Below are 20,663 nucleotides of genomic sequence, written 5' to 3' on the forward strand. Positions count from 1 at the left end.
ATCTTTGAATAAGTCTTCTTCACAGCATCATTAATGGACAGCTGCTAATGAGATCCTCAGCTATTTTCCTAAACAATTCTTCGTGGGGATGCTTTAAAATGAAAGAGGCCCTACTGGCCATTTTACTGTCAGTAGTGGGAGAGGACAGGAAGTAAAATTCAACAAAAAGTGTAACTCTGGATCATCACAAAAATTATCTGATACTGATTTCTGAATCACCTAATATTTTCAAACTAAAAATCCATGGCTATAAGGTCAACTCTAATCTTCCAGAGTTAACAACCAATCCTCTATGCTAGAAGGACATGGGATGACTGAAAAGAATTTTTCTGCCTTCATAAATTACAGGCAGTGCTCATGACCTTAAGAAGAAAACTTTGTTATAATGTTTGTAGGGGAGGGGGGGTGGTTTGCAACACTGACTATGAATTACTATATGTAGTCTTACCTATTTTTCAAAAGTCTCAGCTCTCTCTTGCGTGTGGCCTCCTCTGCCATTTGCTGAGGGCTGTGCAGAGTCCCTGGCGAGGCTGCCATCACCACTCCCTGAGGTAAGGTAGTAGTGGGAGTTCGGATCTGGTAAGCTGGCATGTCTCCAGTGGCAGCTGTATAAAAGAAACATATTTTAAAATGTATGGCATAAAAAGAAGTATATCTGAAAATAACAGATTTCTGACAATGATTTATCCAGGATCCCAGATATATAAATTATTTCACAGGTCTGTAATGACACCAGTATATTTTTTATCTTAATAGCATTTATTTCCACACTGTCAAGTGTCTGAATTGCTCTAGCATGTGGCCCCCGTAGCCAGCCGGACTGAAAGCTTCCACATGGCTCTCTTCAGACAACATGGGGAAAGCAGTTTGAGAAACAGTTCAAGCAGTAACACTTCCTGTTTGCACAATCCCACAAAAAGAGGGTCCTGCTGTTGCAGCCTCTGAGGTTTATATGCTACCCTGTTCTCCCTGTACAGGACTCAGTTTGCTTCAGAAGACAACCTTCTCCTCCTTCCTAGTGATAGCAGCAGTACCAGCTTTACAGCCTCTCCTCCTCTTACAACAGCAGTTTGGCAACCCTTGGATAAGGAGTGAGAGCGGCTGCTGCTACAGTGAAAAGGAACAGACAAGTGCTCAGGATGTTCAGGCATTTGTTCCCTGGGCAAGAGGACCACACATGGGATGCTGCAGCATTAGCAGCAACAGGAGGCAGTGGCAGTTGCACAGGAAGGAGTGTAGCTGCACAATAAATCAGAGGGCAGAAGTTCAGATTCAGCTCCTGAGCTTAGCAGTTTTGTGCCCTCCACAAGCCAAATGCTGATCTGATATGACTGGAAACCAACACCTTTCTTACAGTCTCACGTCATTTCTTTGTTTCAGATGTACTTGTCCCTGCATGATGTACCTCAACTTAAAAACACTGGGGAAGTCCTAAGTACTTGTGTCTTGTCTGACAGAAAACAAAACCAAACAAAAAACATACTCCTCTTTACATTCTGAGCAAGTATTTACCTATTTCCTTCCATAAATATTTAATATTATGATAGAACAAAAATTCAAATTTTGTCATTAAAGCAGCTGTATATAGTTGATGTTTCAGAGGCTATTGTTACACTTAGTTTATACTTTAATTCTCCAAAGCATTATTCAAATAATGGAAAAACATGTCTCACAGTTTAACCCCAGCCTGCAACTAAGCACCACACAGTCACTTGCTCACTCCACCCACACAGCTCCCCAGCTGGATGAGGTAGAGCAAACTCATAGGTTGAGATGGGAACAGTTTGATGGAAATAAAATAAAATAATAAATGTAACGAAAAGGAAAACAACAAAAAGAAAGAGAAATAAACCCAAGAAAAATAATTAATGCAAATTAGAAGCAATTGCTCACCACTCACCAAGTGATGGCCAGCCTGTTGCTGAGCAGCAGGCCCCAGGCCAGCTTTCCCTCCAGTTTATATGCCGAGCATGATGCCTTAGGTATGGAATATCCCTTTGGCTATCTGGGGTCAGCTGCTCTGGATGTGATCCCCCACAGCTCTGAGTGCACCCCCAGCCTACTCACTGGCAGACTATGAGAGGCTGGAAAGTCCTTGACTTAGCGCAACTACTGCTGAGCAACAACCAAACCACGAGTGAGCTATCAACACCTCTCTCATCCTAAAAGCAAAAAACAGCACTGTACCAGCTAATAGGAAGAAAATTAACTCTATCCCAGCTGACACCAGGTCAACTTGGAAAAATAAAAGGTACACAAAAAGATCTTGGGGAGGCTGATAGATTGAGCAGTTAACTATACGGGGGGAAAAATAAATCTAATAAAAATATACTATTATTCTTACTATATTAATGTAAGTGCTTCACTAGTTCAAAAAAAAAAAAATCAAGTTGTTTAGACTACAATTCCACAGCCATGTCCTGAAATCATTATCAGCTTAAACCCCATGCACCTCCCCCCCTCCTCAGTCCTGTGGGTAAAAGTGTTTGTGGAATTACAAGATGAACTGGACCAGTGAACTGACCTGGATAATCCCCCGGGGATGTGGGAGGGAGGGAGGGAGGGGGGAAAAATCAGCTCAGAACAGCCCGGTGAGCAATGACAGGCAGCTGCCCTGAGCACAGGGCTTGGTCATCCTGTACATCTACAGGGGAATTGCTTAACCCTTTAAATCCTCCACATTTCTTAGCAGTCCCAGTCACGTCAATGGAATGGTACCTCATAGAATGGTACCTATAAAAATGGAATTTTAGCAACTCTTCAGGTTCACCTTTATGCTGGCCACATTATATATATCTTACAGACTCTATGGTAAGAACTACCTTTTCCTATCTCATCACTAGGTATTAAAGAGTTGTTACCTTAATTTGCCTTAGCTACAATGAATTAGAAATCCAAGCAAACCATTTTGTAGATGAAGTCATGGGGGAAAGCTCCACAACCCAGATCACCTCAGCCTGGCAAGACCAACTAATTTGTTGCCTGTGTCTGACTTAAGCTCAGATGGCAGCAAACAGGACTTACTGCAGCTTTTGTGCAGAGGACTCAGTGTGATCATGTACCTCCAGCAAGACTTAACAAAAGCAAGTCCCTATCTCAGCTGGGATCAGCAAACACCACTGGTAAATCTTCTAGTCTGAGCAGATCACAGTAGTGGCAGTCTCTGCCTGACAGTTGTCTCACTTAGAAACCTGCCAGCACAGGAACACAGATAAATAACTATTCCGGTGGTTCTGACCTTGCCAATCCAGGCGCCACTGTTCAGAAACAAGAAAAAAGCACAGCATAGCATTGACAGAGTATCTTTTAGCTGTGCAGTAATATATATTTTACAACATATCATTGCAAAAATATATTTTGAAGATTGAAAAATTATTTGTGTATTAGCTCAAGAAACTACAATGTAACTGACTTGCCCAGAAAAAGACCTTTGGAAAGATGAAACAGGCTCTAAGCCCAGTGGGATAAATCTAATTTTTTTCAAAGTTATTTTAAACCTAATTATGTATCTATATTACAGTGAAGAATACCTTCCATTTCAGCATCTGAGACAAATGTCCCACACACTTCATCCAGACTGCCAAACTTCTGTGGCCGTTTCTAACGACACTTCACCAAGGCTTAATGTAATTCCTAAGGTACCAGAAATAGAACTGAGAGTGTTAACAAAGCAACAAACCTGGAGTTGGTGCAATTCCCTATCGCATTGCCTCAGGTAATTTTAATTTTTTTTTACCCCTTAAAATGCAAGGGAGTAAAAAGTCACTGAGAACCTGAAGCTTTTAGTTGAGACTTACAAAAAGAAAATTAAGAAAGCCAAAAGACAACTAGTGAAAAAAAACCAAACATGCATATAAAAAAAAAAAATAAAAAAGCAACCACCTCTTGGAAAAAGTAACTTGCTGAACACTAGAGAGCATCCCTGCACTTAGTTCTTTCAGTGACTATCCAGGAGAAAAAACGCCCGATGTATTTGGATGCCTATTCTCCCCCTCTGTGAGTCATAATGGTGGGACTTGATTATCAAGGGGTTTTTAACTTCACCACTGAACTGGCTACACAAGGCATGAATGGCATGAATCATTATCCCTTTGAGCATTAAATACATCGACCTGGAGAAGATATTTATCTTTGGATTAATGAAACAACGTGCGGCAGCAGTGAGCAGCAGCACGTAGGAGCCGGCAGGGAAGCAGTTAATGTTACCGAGCCGCCGGAGGCAATTGACGAGGCAGAAAGGAACTGACTAAATCGCAGCATGACTTGGAGCTGACGTCAATGTGTATCTTGTTTGGAGTTTAACTTTTCCAGTTCCCTACTGCAACACGATTCCAGGAAATCTAATGACGTCAGCCTTTTGAACTCAATTAGCTGAGGAACAGACCATTTTAACAGTGGAGGAGAAAACAAGCAGGCGTTACAATACTCCAATTATTGCCCTTAAATCTGTTTCCATTCAGTGTTTTTTTAATACTGGGAGCAAGGGTTGATTTACACGCTAGGTTGAAGCCCATGGCTATCAAATTTGTAGCGTCTATGGCTTAATAAAAAAGGCAGTTGTCATTTTTACAAAAGAAAAAGCAATTATAAACACAGCAACATATATGACTATCACCACAATAAAGAAAAATGCAAAAGTAGAGTGGTGGATTGTTTTCAGAAAAATCCTGCATCAAATAGTTAAGAACAGTTACTGAATCAATCTGTGCAAAAATTCATGCACTAACAGTGATTTTTAGTTTTTCCCCCCAAACAAAACTGTTAAAATTGCCCCAGAATCCTACACTAAGTAGAGAGAATTAGAAGCTATTTGCATGACTTTAGAGAGATGAAAGAATTACAGCAACAGGTTCAAAAGAAAATGCCACAAATATTAACTAAACACTGCACAGACATACAAAAATACCATGTCAAAGGCTAACAAAATTTTTACCTGTTTCATCTCCTGTTACAGCCATGATCAACTTCTGCACACACGATTCTGCTGCTCCTCTACTAGAGCTCAGCATGAACTGCTCCAAACTACCAAGCATGTGCAGGATTACAAGCAAGAGCACTGACATCACAATGACCTCACTTGCTTACCGCTGTCATTAACATGCTCCATCACTGGAACAGCTCACTGAAAGTGCAGCCCAAAGAATTCCTTTTCCAGTAAACCTGTTTTTTTTTTCCTCTTCCATATTGCTATAATCCTAGCTTTGTTCTTTTCCCCTGAATTATTCATAAAGCTACAGAAAGCACTCACCACAAAGCAGGCTGTTAAGAAAGACCTGAAAATTCACAGCACTGACTGATAGAAATGAAAACGTGGCTCTAGCATTCACGAATGAATCCAAACGATAAAGTCATGACTGGATAGAAAATAAGGAAATTTAAAACAGACATGCAATTGTTTTCATTGGAACAGTTCCACTAAAAGGCAGAGAACTCTGTTGGACAGACACGCACGACAGGAAAGCTTAATAAGCTGTAACAAATAAGTAAATGAAAGGCTAGAGCTCTGTGCTTTGCAGGAAAACCCACAACCCACTCATTTAATTTCAGTTAAAAGCTTCAGAAATTATTAAGGAACACTCCAATGAAGTAAGTCAACCTAAAGCCAGTGGTTTCAGATGCTGTAACAAGGAGAACAGTAACACGGGGTAAAGGCTACCTCTTCCCCCTTCCCTCCTTTTTCAAAATATGTCCAAGAGATCTGTTTGACTCTGCTTTAAAATATAAATTAAAAAAACAACAACTCAGCTCTAAGAGAGTTACTCCTTATTTACATCAATGCAAATGAAATAGTTTCAGACCAAGAGTCCAAGCACTGGTTTGTATGTAGGGCACAGCAAACTTCTAAGGTCTTTGTACAAAACAAATTCAGACTGGTAATTTAACAACTGTGAAACTGTGCTGGATGGCAGCACTGGAAGCATCAATGTTTGCATTGCTGTTCTGTGTTTTACATCCTGTGTTTACAGGAGTGTTCTGTGATTACAGGAGCACTTCAGGATCATATGTACAGAAGATCAGAACTAAAGCACAAGAAGTTCAAGCCACAGATTTCAAATATCACTAACAATGTAACAAAAATACACATGGATCTCAACAGAATTATTTTTATATAACTTTTCTACACTCATTTTCACTAATAATCAAAACACTTCCTTCTTCAGCTAGCAAAAAAATCCTTAATCCTTAATGTGGTAGGAAACTGCCCAGACACTAGAATTGCCTCTTATTTTGCCTACAAATGTAAACTTGTAGCAAATACAATGTCACTCAATTGGATCAATATATTTGGCACTTTTATCCTAGTGTTTTTCCACACCACAGGTTATAAGAAAATACCAAACAAAGGGTTTATGTGATCTTATCCATTATTAATGAGATTCATAAACAAATACTTTAGAAAAACAATCAATACATATGCTATCTGAAAGGTTTTGAAACAGAATCTGAAACAGAATTTTTCTGTTTCCAGGTATTTGTTATATTCTTTCTTCTTCTATGATAAAGAAAATAAATTATATGCTGCCTACCCAAAATTATTATAAAAATTACATATGTAAGTGGTAGGATTACTAAGCAGAATAATTTTTCTATTATAATCTATGTTATGACAATATTAGGTGAACAGTCAACTACAAAGTGTACATAAATGACAAATATTCATAACCTTCCAACAGACTTTCTAGCACAGGCAAGATGAGCTGTAATAAGGACATTTCAGACACTTGTATATTCAACTTATTCCATTGTCCCACTCCATTGTAATTAACTCAGGTTTGCTGCCTTCATACAATTGTATTACTGTAAACATTTTCACAATGTTTGTATACATATTTTTTTTTACTGTAGATGTTTTGTTTTTTCCTAAAGATTTTCTAATATCAGTAGCATGTAGAATAAGTTGAAGCCTTTTATCTTCGCATCATCTCCAAGGTCATGCTCATTTACTGTTTGCTTTGTACTTTTCCCTGTATGTGCTGTCACATTTTTTGTCCATGTTAACAGCTATGAGGCTCACTAAAGCACTGGACTTTGAACCAAACGTATAGAGAATTCCAGGAAATAAACTTCTCTGAGCATGGACAGAGAACAAATCAATTTAGTTAAAAGTATCAAGATGTTTCCAGAAACATGATGTAGAAGGTATTCAGTTACTGTGTCTGAATCCATTTTGAAAGTTTCCATCATAGGCAAAACACTTAAAGGGCAATTCCATCTTGTGAAGCCCATTGCTGAGACTGAGCAGCCCTGTCAGAAAATAGCTCTGTAATGGAGAGTCTGTAAAGGAAAAATCAGTCAAATGGAATTCCTAAGGATTGAAATGCTGCCAGACAAAATCCTCAAATGCTGTGCTTCTTCACAGATGGGAAGTTTTCTAAGAAGCAGCTGACGAGTTATTCTTTCTGCCCCTGACACCAAAGTTCTGAAGAATCAAAGCAGTACCTATAAAATACTACAGTGAACCTGGAGAGATGGAGGCAGCCTCTGATTTAAGGGATGTGTAGGCACACACTGAGAAAACATATTAGACACATACTCAGAAAAACATGCAGTACTAAAGTGGGAAATTGGTTTGGGGGACAGCCAAATTTGGGACGTAAGGCTTTGTTAAGTATGTATTCATAATAACATTTTGGGAAGTTGTAACAATACTCTGTGAACAATAACAACTTAACATTTGGCTAAGGTGTTTTCATTTTATAGTCTTAAAGCATTTGAAATGCTTCTGGAAGAGTCTTGGGACAACAATCTATTTCAACATTTATTTGATGATCCGCATCCACTCCATGAATACATATCTAAATCCTTCCTAGCTCTTCTCATGGTTTATTTCAGATAGCTGTTTTGGCTTAAGAAAGTATTCATACAGCCCTCCCCCCTATTTCTCTCTGTCAATAATTTTTTTAAAAATTCTGTATATTCTCCATAACTATTAATTTAATGTCTCCACAGAGAAATCTATCTCCCATTTTCAAAGGTTTTCATCACGTCATATGAGCACTTTATAGGACCTTCAAAGCATTCCTCTGTGTGAAAACTAGTTTCATTAAAGGATCTGCTTTCTAGTAACTGCAAGAGCCATAAGTTGAAAGGAAATTCTGCCCTAAACATATCCCAGAATCTTCAGAATTTGCATTTTATTAACATTAACTGCTGAAAAAAACAAATTCGTTTCATATATTAAATAATGTGGTGCACTTCAATCTGTAGGAGTACCTTTATTCCAATTAAACATGTCTCAAAATCTGCAAAGGACAATCCAAAGCAGAAAGTGATGTTATACTGCTATTTCACCCTTTTTAACCAAACACAGGAGCTGCCTTACTAAGCAGAGAACCCGAATCCCTTCCTAAGACTCTTTTATCTTGCTACGAGTATTTTACATAATGGTACAATAATGTCAACACAAAATAAGAAACGTTTTAAGAAAAATTGTTTAATATGAAAAAATGAAAACAAAGTAGACTATTAAAATATACCTTGAACAACAACTTGGCTTCCAGGAACAAAAAACTGTTGTGTGCCATCAGATGACTGTGCTGCATATTGCACAATGGTAGCGCCTGGCTGAGGAGCTCCTGAGTTTGTCACAGTCTGAATTGTACCACCTTGAGATATGGTAACTAAACAGGAAAAAAAAAAAAGAGAAGTTAGGCAACAGAAAGACATAACACATGCTAAAAAACATGCAATAAACATTGTCTTACACGACTCCTGGTCCTCTCCTTGATTTAGGATCAATTGTATGGTAAAACCTGGGTAATATTAATATTGATTTGCACAAATATAGTCTCTTGTGTAGTATACACCATACATATAACAGATAAAAAGCCGTTTATCTCTAGAGATAAAAGCATTTTATCTCTATGTTTCCAGAAATATTAACTCCACTAAAATAGTTTAAATACATGGGGAAAAATCATAGCTCCTAGCCTTTTAAAAGTGATGTTTTAAATACTAACATAGGAGTTATTTAAAAAAAAAAATTCTTAAAAAAGCTGTTTATTGACTCTCAGAAAACAAAGTCCAGGACAGCAAGACAAAGGAAAAGAAAGATGCCTAACACTAACAATCTTTTCTTTAGTGTAAGAAAAAGTTTAGCACAAAATTTAACCAGGTTGTACACAGGTGTACGGAGCCCAATACTCATGTAAAAAGAGAAACAGAACAAAGTGGGGTTCTTCCCTCAATGTAATAGCAATATGAAAAAAACAAATATACTTTCCCCATTAATAAAAATCATACTGCCTTCTTGCCATAATCAAGTATTTATAAAAATGCAATTCCCTAGAGACATCATTAATTGTATATTCCTTTTGAAATTAGTATTGCCTTTGTTAAACACAGAAATATCACTGAATCATAGAATGGCTTGAGTTGGAAAGGACCTTCAAGATCATCTAGCTCTAACTCCCCTGCCATGGGCAGAGGCACCTTCCACCAGATCAGATTGCTCAGAGCCTCCTCATCCAACCTGGCCTTGAACACTTCCTGGGATGGGGCATCCACAACTTCTCTGGGAACCTGCTCCAGTGCCTTGCCACCCTCAAAATGAAGATTTCATTCTATGATCTAAACTAAGTCTATCCTCTCTGTTTAAAGCCATTGCCCCTCATGCTATCACTCCACACCCCCGATACAGAGTCCCTCCCTAATTTTTCTGTAGGCTCCCTTTAAATACTGGAAGGCTGCTGCAAGATCTCCCTAGAGCCTTCTTTTCTCCAGGCTAATCAACACCAGACCTGTCAACCTGTCTTTATAGGGAAGGCCTCCAGCCCCTGATAATCTCCATGGCCCTCCTCTGGATCTGTTCAAGCATGAACAAGTCCATGTCTGTCTCATGCTGGAAACTCAGAGCTGGATGTAGCACTTCAGGTGGGGTCTCACCAGAGTGGAGGGGCAGAATTACATCCCTTTATCTGCTGCCCACCCTGCTTTGGACGCAGCCTAAGATCTGGCTGGCTTTCTAGGCTGCAAGCACACATTGCCAGCTCATAGTCAGTGTTTCAGCCACCAGCACATCCAGGTCCTCTCAATCCACTCATTGCCCAGCCTATATTCACATTTAGGATTGCCACAACCCATACACAGGATGCTGTGTATTGATGATTAGCATTGGCCTTATCATGAAGTTTGCAAGGGTCCACCTCTCCACTTTGTCACCGTCCTTTGGATCCCTTCTCTCTACTGAGCTTTGAGTATCAACTGCATCATTTAGCCTGGTGTCACCTGCAAACTTTCTGAAGGTGCATTCAACCCCACCTTCCACATCTCCAACCAAAGATACAAAATAATACTGGTCCCAGATCTCTGAAAGACACCATTCATCACTGGTCCCTACCTGAACATCAAGCTATTGACTGGAACTCTTTGAGCCAATTCCTTATCTCTACCAAGTGATTCACCAGCCAAATCCACATCTCCTGTGTTAATTAAAGAAATCCTGAAACTTTCAGCTGAGAACCCAATGCCCAAGGAGTAAAAAATCCTTTCTGCCCCAAAAGATACTTAAACTATGTTATAAAAGGCAGACATAAAAAAATATTCAGGCTTGCCAACTCCTCTGAATTCATCGTCAGATTACAGTATTTGATGCCATTCTTGAAGGTTCAGCTCTGCTTATCTCAATATAGGATTTGTTAGATACCTATGTGAATTTTAGAGATTGCTGATTTCAAATGTTCTCTTTTGGCAACAGTAGCTTATCTCAAAAGCTCAACTTCAGATATAAACACTTGAAAGAGACTGAGATTGCCAAATCCCAACACTTGAATTAGCTTCTTTTGGGGAAAACATGGAATTCCTCCTATGATGAATTAAGTTCAGAGCCTTATCTGCAATACTGAAACAGCGTTCAGCACGGACCTCCAGTCCTGCCCTTGGAATGAGGAGTACGTAACACAGGAATTAGTTGGATGCTGCACACAGGCTACAGAAGGCATTGAGGAGAAGGGGAAGAGTGTGGCAGGGCATAGAGTGCAAGACGTTTCAGTCTGGCCTCCAAAGCAGAAAGTGCCCCATTTTAGGGCAAGACAAAAGAAAGAGAAGCAACAAAAGTAAAGCATTGTATCCCCTACTCTTCACAAAGTCCAGGACAAGAGCAACAAGATTATTGTCAACTCTACCTCCCAGACAAGTTAAGAGCCAAATCCTGCCTCTCAGAGTTAGCACCAGGAATGGTGGTACATCTACAGCATCACAGAACCCTACCACATAAAACCCAGTCAGTTTGGCTTCCTAAACAGCAAAACATCAGCACAGATTGATACAAAGCTTCTGGCTCCACAGCGAACCTGGGGAAACAATTATGTCACAGCTGTCCGGCAATTACTCATTTAGATCCCAACCCAGTACTTTATACACAAACGTGAATTAACTCCAGTACCTGCCTCCCTTACAGGACTGATTCCTGCCATATTTCCAGAACAACACACTGCCTGTCCCCCATTCACTGTCCTGATCTCAACCACTGCACACACTTTGCTGTGCTGGAGCTCTACTGAAAACGGAGCCTTTTATGATGAGTGCAGGACTTTCCTGAACAGTCCCTGTAGCTGAATGTCATGCAGGTGGATGGATGCAACTGGCATCTTCTTTTCCAACTACGAGTGAGGACAGTACTAATACCACTCTCTGAGTACGATCATCAGCGCTAATCCAGAAAAACAAAACCAGATCTTTTTCCCTTCAAAGACTGGAAATGGAACTAAAGTTAGTCTTTCCCAAAAGATCTCTTAATTCTTCAATTGTTAAAAGTCTATTCTAAGACAGCAAGTAACCCAAACAGATAGCTAGAGATTTAATAATTTTCATTCCCCCTGCATTTTTTCATGCAGATCATCATGAAATGCACAAGGAGGCAGGGGGATGGGGAGACAGATACACACACTCCAACCAAATGAACAGCTCTTACACATTAGACCACTACCACAGGTGAGGGAAGTAGTTTTTTTCAGTATTAAATAACCAACATGACAGAACTACAGCCAACAGAGTAGGTGTGTAGTCAGATAAGAATACAAGGCTCCTACACAAGAGAGCACCTTGTGCAAAACTACCCATTTGCCTGGCAGAAGGAGCACACGTATGCTTGATGGAGGTAGCTGGCAAAGACTACATTTTATCTCGTCGTGTCAGACTGTCTGCTTCCATAAGCCAAAGCCAAGAAGCTCCAAGGAAAAAGGTATTGGGAAACCATGGCAACATACCATTTTGCCTGGTGAAAATTAAGTAGAGAACAGCCATCAATGCTGTTAATAGACAAAAATACATTTGTTTTCCAGAGCTATTTACTTATCAAGTTCTTCCAAAAAGAGTAATCCCAGACATCCAGACATAAACACACAGTCAAAATGATCTTTTAAAATTGCCCTTCCTTTGCAGGAATAGAGAGAACAGTAGAGAAAAAAAGGAACCAGCAAATGTAATAACCAAACACCTCTTTTAAACCAGGGCACAGTACAGATAGTGACATGACAAGGCCAGCTCATGGTCACTGCACAAGCTTAATGCACAAACTACAGGGTGCCTGCACAGCAGAACCTGGGCAGCCCATGCTGGCCAGGGACAGAGGAGTCCTCAGGCACAGGAACAACAGGCAGAAGAAGGACAGAGCTACTGACAGGAGGCATAAAGATGAAGGAGGTACATGGACTGACCCACTGCACCATATCCAGTCTAAAATCAACACTGGATTTGCTACATTCCCACCCAATATTCCTGGTTTTAGCTAACAGCACTTCCTGAGGATTACAGGGAACCAACAGGATGGCTCAGAGATGCTTCAGATCTGTGCTTCATATACATAAAGACTAGGGGTCAACAGTCAAGCTCTCTTCAGTAAGTTCCAAATTAAGACCCCTTTTATTACAAGGAAATTACCATCTTTGCTACCACCTGGCCTAATTAAAATACACAGACTTTGCTGAGGCAAAAGGTATTTTAACTTACAAAAGTGAACTTAAAAAAAAATCTAATTAATGAACTCATAAATTCAGCAAGAAAAACTATTTCCAAAAAGAAAAAGCTCTCAAAACAAAGTTTTTGAGCCAAAATCAAGAGAGTCCATGAAGGCTGACATTGCATTTTGAAGCAATGCCCCATTATGATGAGAACCTTAATTATATAGCACATGTTTTATGCTACAACTAGAACTTACTCAAAGAAAAAGCAGCAAAGAACAGAAATCTTCCAAGCCTGGCTTATAGCCAAGTTTAAATTAAGACACATGAGATTTAATTAAATTTTTGTGGATTCTGTTCTCACATTGTCAGTGATGCTCTCTGTTGCTTAATTTTCAGAAGTAAATGTCTGATTGAACAAGAAACCAAAACCTTTGAATTTTGTTATTCAGTGAAACATTTCCCTATCACTATTGTTTATAGGTGTGTTCAAATGAAAATATATTCCCCTAAGAATCACCTCCTGCAAGACATTATGGTCAAAGTACAACTTTGGCTTCCCAGAGGAAGCCACAATTAAACCTAAGCTCTAAAATTTCTTAGAAATCCTACAGGTTTACAGGCTCACTAGGTAATACACAGACATTATAACACATTTTTTTAAGCCTCGAAATGGCAAATATATATATTATTAATCAAATCTAAGCAAAATCAAAAATACAATTCAAAAATGGAAGAAAAATATTTAGTTTTTCTTAGAATACAAGAATACATTAATACACGTTGGATTCTGTACTGAATAGTTGTAATTTAGGATGATGGTATTCTTTTCCACAGAAAAAAACACTTCAGATGCTGGACATCACACAGCAAACATTTATTTATGTCTAGAGCTTACAGAAAGGGTAAGAAAAGCAGCCTAGGGGCAGAAGCGAAATTACTTTCTATGCTGAAAAGATAGATTGTATACTCAAATTCTGTCTTTGCATCATTAATAATTAGTTTAGTTGCATAAATTAAAAATAACTGAAGAATTCTAAGGGTGAGTAGAAAACTACAAGAGCCATTCAATCCTCTTTTATATGCCACTGCAGTGTTTTAATAGACTTCCTCTGTTTTCTCATTTCAGGAAAAAAACTCCACAACATTTCTTTTGCAATATTCCTGTTATTATATCAAAGGAAAAACACCTGCACTTTAGTGAGTCTACTTATGAAAAGACATGAAAATCCCCTACAAACTGTAGGAGTGTAGCTTTATAAAATACATGATTTTAAAAAGAGTTATTACAAAGTTATCCAAACTGATAACTGATTATGTCCAAAGAAGCCAAAGAGTGCAAGTTATGCAACACTTCCACTATAAATACAGGAATAAAAATATCCAAAAGCAAATCCATAGAACAGAACTGTGAACGTAACTTTTAATTTGCATTTGGATGATGTATCAAATGTTGGAAACCATGATTTAGGTTAGTTCTGTGGTGAAAGTGTGGATATTTAAAAACTGGTGACAAAAAGACGTAATTCTTTTAAGAAAGAAAATTGGAACTTAACAAGTAATTTCATACTCCAGCCTTACATTTCAAAAAACTGTACTTGCAATTTCATATAATAAATAGCACTAATACATAGCAAATCACAAGAATTTGAAACTTCATAGAAGCTCTAGAACAACTAAATTTAGCAGCCAACAAATACTACAGGATTAAAAGTCTATAATCCCCATGTTAGAAAAAATTAGTAATAATTACGTAAAAATACAGAATCTCTTATTCTTCTTCATCAAAATCAAACACCCCTACTGCATTAGGTAACTCCAAGAAACAAAGCTATGTTCTGCATCATCACATAGTACATTGCACACATACGGTATTGCCCTGTGTTAGTATGATACAGGCTCGTTGGCATGGCCACTGCAGAAATACCAGAAGGCGTTCCTTCATCTTCTGACTTCTCTTCTTCTTCAATCTTCGCTACTGCAGGTGCATCTGAGGAGAGCTCATTCAAAATTTTTCTAAAAAGAGAATGTAAGTAATTTTATGTACTTGAAGATCCATACCCATAAGAAAATCAAAGAACTGACTTTTATCAGACAGTTTTGCTGTAATAAATAAGCTGCCTTTAAAACCAGCAAAACCAAAATTAAAAGTCCTTACCGGTATGAAGGCCTTCTTGAAAGTATTTCCCTACGTTTTTGAGAATCAATTATCACTTCTGCTTGTGCAGCTTCATCTGCAATCGATGCTACCTGTAATAGCAAAGTTCCTGAAATTCATAACTTCATTAAAAAAACAGCAGCAGAGTAAATTTTTTTTTTATTCCTTCCATGTTTACATATGGGAAGTTTGTTGACTTATTTATCACTAATCATGTGGTTTTGGACTACTTTTTCCAATGCAAATTGCAAATTCTGAAGTTACCCAGACACAGCCACTCAGATAACATCTTCCATTTGAAAAAGTCAATAAAATCCAGGTTAATTTTCTGTGAATGGCACTTAGAAAAAGTACTGGAAACAGATTTTTTAAAATATAAAAATATTATACAATTTAATTAGCTCTTAAAGTGAAGTCAAACATGTAAAATACAGAATGCTGCACTAATGTGTGTTAAATGATAGTATACAATATAAAAGTTTCTTCATACCACATCAAAGCTATTTAAAAAAATAACTTTATTTGAATATACACTAACACATTCATAAATGCAAAGGCATTGTTTAGCAATGCTGTATGAGTTTTGGAAGTGCCTGAGAAATCCACAGTATCTCATTTTCTCAGACCTTTAGTATTTTCATATACTCTTAAGGCCTAGGGCTGAATCACACTCTTGACCAGCACCTAACTTACTACACAGAACTGAAAGTCATTACTGAACAAGGAAAAGGCTTTATTTTCTTGGATTCTGTTAACTACTCAGAACTACTGCTGTGCTGAGATTTCCAAATTGAAAAACTGTGAAAATCTTCTCACATGAAGACAGACCAGACTGCAGTTTCAGATTAAGCACTTTGTTAAACTAACACTGAACAAATGATGATGTAAGAGACTAGAAGACTTCAAGTGTTTGAACCAGCTGCAGTGGAAGCTCAGGGAATACAAGGAAGAGCTCTGGAATTAATGCATCTGCCAGTCCTCAGTGTTTGGTACTAGAAACAAGCCTGACCTCAATAGAAAATGACTGCCTGGAACGTTCTGGAAATTTATTTGTCTGGGTCAGCTCAACTCAAACCTTTAGAACTCAACCTTGAAGGAACTGTGGCTTATTGCAGAACAAAATTATCTCTTCACTTGTTAATTTTATTACATTACACTTTTGTGTAAAAATGTTTAATGCAGCCTCATTTGGCTGGGTAATATGCAGCAAACATCATGACAACTCTACATCTGCCACCAAGGCAGAGTTACTTCTGCATGTGTACAGATACACAGCTCCAAACCAGACATCAGAGCTGACTGCAGAGATCCAGGTGCTTCAAGAAATCTGCATCCCTCCATTTGCAGGAGAGACCAATGCTGAGCAGCAGAGAGAGATCCAGAAAGATATTTCCCTCCCAATGTGCCTTCAGCAATCTCCTCATGGATCAACCTTCAAGCATCTGGCATAATCCTTCAGAAGTAAGATCGTATTGCACAGCCAAGAAAGAGCCTGGGCATTGTAACTCAAAACAGAATTTTCATTCTGCTGGGGCCTGGGGGTTAATAAATTATCTATTTGTCTCGGGACAAATAGCTCAAAAACAAGACCTCAATTGTCTTTAAATTGTCACATTACCCTAACAGCTACCAACAGGTCCCCTAGTTTGTGAAGATGGCTGAAGAAGTTGGGAGCGGTCAAACTTTAGGAAGAAGGTAAGGATAATTACAAGATGATTTAAGCATTTTAATGTGTGTATTGGTTTTGCAGAGCATAGTTTTTGGTAGCAGAGGGGATGCAGAGGTGGCTTCTGTGAGAAGCTGCTAGAAGCTTCCATGATGTCCAGTAGAGCCAATCCCTGATGGCTCTGCAGATGCATGTACCACCGGCCAAGCCTGGGCCAATTAGAGATGGCGGTAATGCCTCTGTATTAACATATTTAGGAAGAAATCAAAACATAGGTTGGGGGCACAGTTTCAATTCTAGCCAGAAAAGAGGAGGAGGTGAGAACATGTGAGGGAAACAACATGGAGACACCAAGGTTAGTAGAGGAGGAGGTGGTCTAGATGCTGGAGCCGGGATTCCTCTGCACGCCACGGTGATACCATGGTGAAGCAGCTGTGCCCCCACAGCCCATGGGGATCCATGGGGGATGCAGAGATGTCCCTGCAGCCCATGGGGGAGGCACCCATGCCAGAGTGGGTGGATGCCTGGAGGAGGTCGTGGTCCAGCAGTAAACCTATGGAGAAACAGGTCTTGCTCCCAAGTTGGAACAGCCTGTCCCTGGAGGACCGCACCCCGTGGAAGAGCGACCCATGCTATCCCAAAACAGCAGTTCTGGGAGCATGGTTTGCCCATGGGAGGGACTCACATTGCAGCAGTTTTGGGACGACTGCTGCTCAAGAGATTGGAGCCATGCTGGAGAAATGAATGGAGAACTGTCGCCCGTGGGAGGTACTCCACAGTCTCACTGGGGAACAACTTCTCTCCCTGTGCAGCAGAGGAAAACCTTGGGTGACGAACTGACCGAAACTCCCACACTCTGTCTCCCTGCACTGTCAGTGGGAAGGAGGGAGGGGCTGGAGGAAAAAAGGTGTCTTCAAGGGCTTATTTTACTTCTCATTATCCTGCTCTGATTTTGTTAGTTATAAATTCACTTTATATCTTTAAGTTGAGCTTGTTTTACCATCGGAGTGTTCTCTCCTGGTCCTTATCTCAATTCATAAAGCCCTTTGTTAAATTTTCTCTCCTCCGCCCAGCTGTAGTAGGGGAGGGTGAGTGAACAACTTGAATGGGGGCCTGGAATTTGGCCAGTGTCAAACCACCACAATGTCGAAGAGGACATTTTCTACAAGAAATTTCAAAAGCTTTAATTTTCATCATGACAAAGAGAAAAATGAACACTTCAGATCACTCCAATGGCAAACAACCATGTCCATACTGTTAACAAACAAACCATTGTAATTTTTTTCTGGACATCATTCAGGTTTCCACTTTACCTATTTCAGCTTCATCTGCATTTGAACAAATTTAATTTCAAACTCATGTAAAGTCTTTCCAAGACCTGATACACTACAGGGGGGAGCAAGCAATAAGTCAAACAACAATTTAAATCTTCCTATAAATAAAACATTTAACAAAACAATAAGGAATGCTATAAACGTATTTTTTCATCTAAAAAACAACAGCATTATGAGAAAAACTTCTGAGCACTTTCCAGTTGAAAATGGCAGATGTTTGAGGGAGAGGTCATGCAAGCTTCAACACCAACCTTCAGCATACTTCTTTTTTCCTTTTTTAAACTGACAAAATTTCCCAAGTTCCCCACTGTCTGGCAGAGACAAGGTAGAAGTTAAAGCCAAATGATGTGGAGGAAATTCCAGGTGGCAGGGTAGTGTACTGAAAAGGATCACAGAAGGGCTGAACACCCTCTGTAATGGATTCTTCCACAGCACCTTCAAGGTCTTTCTTATCCAGATGAAACCAAAGCAAAATCCTGGAACTAACTAGTCAGTATTAATTGGGACAAAACTTTCCTGTTTCTACTCCTTTGGGTAAGGGTGGACAGCCAGAGTTCACTCAATACAACGAATAGTTGACTTCCACTCCCCTAAGATGACACAGCAGCAGGTGGCAAGAGATTCCTGAGAAATTTCTCCTTCTGAGCTTCAAAGTCCTCTATCTTTGCATGTACGTCCTGACTACACTGACTAAAGGAACAGAAACTGGGAATTACTGATGTGCTTACTGAATAAAGGTTACTCAGGAAAATTACAGTTGAAAAGAATTCCAACAAAAAAAAGTATTTACCTTGAATACTCTGTTCTGACTTCAAGTTTGATCAAATATTGGCACCTACCACACCTCTTTCCATAGTGATCTAGGTTTTCAAAACCTTGAGGTCCCATCATCTACACCTATAACAATAGGTGCTCAACAATAAAATATTAATTATCTGATCACAGTTTTATTATTTTTCTCAAATGTAAATCCTACTTATACATATATTTTTGTTTATTATACTGGAAATTTATTAAGAAGCCTCTAACATTAAAGATGGCTTCTCAAGACCAACAACACATGGCTTTTCCTTAACATGTTGCAATGACCACAGGCAAAACACTTTTCTCCTAACAGGGAGAGGTGTGTCACCTTTCTTACCAGAAATAGCAATTGTATCTGCAAAAAGCAATTCAGCTGACATTTCTCAAACAGATTTTAATAAAACTAGAGCAGAAGCCTTCCCAGCTACAAAAAAAACCACCAATGGGAGGCCAAGAAATTTACAAAACACTGCAAATTCATTCTCTCTTGCCTTTTCTACTTTTTAAAAACTCTGGAAAGTCTTGTATGTTTTGCACCAATCCCTGTTTTCTAGTTCCAGTAACTTTAAACACATAAACATTCACCACATAAATGTGTGTTTTGAGGCTGCCTGTATTTTTGGTATCCACATCCACAAAAAGCAATATGAGATGCTCTAACAGGATCTGACAGGGGCTCCAAACAAGGAACCACTTGATACAATACGCTTACTTCTACTATGCCCAGACCCTTTCCAATAATAAAATAGGAGATACTTCAATATTTATGAGTTCATAGTCTCATTAGAAACACTATGTTCATAGAATTTAACAGAAATTAAAAACTGCAGGATACACTGAAGTAAGGCCGTGTTATGACACAAAATTGCTATTGCGTAAGTTCAGACCCGAGTTCCAAGACAATTTCTTATAAGATAAACAGGAAGCATTAAGGAATTGCTACACAATGCTTGTAGAGCTGCTCCTGGTTGGATGTTTGCCACCTTTCCCCCTGCTGTTTCCTGCGCCATCTGAGTAAATCTTGCAGCACTGGTTGGAATGAAGAGAAACTGAAGATGGGCTGGGAAAAGAATTATGAAGTACCAAATATTCATGAAAATGTAACAATAAAAAAGCTAACCTGAACAGCTTGCATGTGTGGTGACTGAATGACTGAGGGCTGTGTGGCTTGAATGACACCCTGGACATGAACAGTTTGACCAGAAGGCAACTGCACTAGAGTTACAGCTGGAGATCCTCTTCCAGCACTGGAAGCAGCTACAGAAACCTGCAAAAATTACAATCATCATGTTTAAGTAAGATGCCTTAAGACTTCAGCAAATGCTTTTAGCAGTGATAGCTAAAACAGACTGATTTTGTTGCCACATCTAAAAAAGCTCAGATGTATATAATTATCACACACAAAAATAAATTATTTTACTAGTAAAAGTACCAAAGGCATGTATCTTTCCAAATGGTCTGGAAAGCTTAAAACTGTATTCTAACAAACTGCAATTATTTGGGTTTTTTCTCCAGAGACTTTGTATTTTCCTTTCAATCAAAAAAACCCAACCCTCAGCCATCGCACACCAGATCTGCTGTTGCCAACATGAAGGTTAGGAAGAAACTCCACAAAGGTAATAAAACCCACGTATATTCGCTGGAGTGGAATGTCATTGCAACAACATAAAGGGCAGAATGTTCTTAGGAAGAAAAAAATTTAGAACTGCTTTAGTTTTGCTTTGCTTATTAGGTAAGAAGTTATATTTTTTGCATGGATGTCTCAAGAGACATGAGAATTCTTCAAATAGTGAAAAACCACC

The 20,663-nt window shown here is 39.0% G+C and overlaps 1 protein-coding gene across 8 annotated transcripts in view; it reads right to left on the reverse strand.

Moving 5' to 3' along the window:
- The window catches only part of CREM (cAMP responsive element modulator), a 35,840-nt gene that overhangs the window by 2,353 nt on the left and 12,824 nt on the right, over positions 1–20,663 (reverse strand). For 2 of the 8 annotated variants that reach the window (XM_030971468.1, XM_030971467.1), the window contains exons 3-7: positions 19,982–20,128; positions 15,058–15,149; positions 14,770–14,915; positions 8,478–8,621; positions 449–605 (exon numbers count right to left, since the gene is read on the reverse strand). In XM_030971468.1, the coding sequence (XP_030827328.1) occupies positions 449–605; positions 8,478–8,621; positions 14,770–14,915; positions 15,058–15,149; positions 19,982–20,128 (686 nt within the window). Of the gene's footprint in view, positions 1–448; positions 606–4,933; positions 5,091–5,248; positions 5,526–8,477; positions 8,622–14,769; positions 14,916–15,057; positions 15,150–19,981; positions 20,129–20,663 lie in introns of those variants that run through there. The other 6 variants (XM_030971472.1, XM_030971470.1, XM_030971474.1 and 3 more) reach the window with 4 other exon arrangements.

Source organism: Camarhynchus parvulus, chromosome 2 (assembly GCF_901933205.1).
Source record: "Camarhynchus parvulus chromosome 2, STF_HiC, whole genome shotgun sequence".
NCBI lineage: Eukaryota > Metazoa > Chordata > Aves > Passeriformes > Thraupidae > Camarhynchus > Camarhynchus parvulus.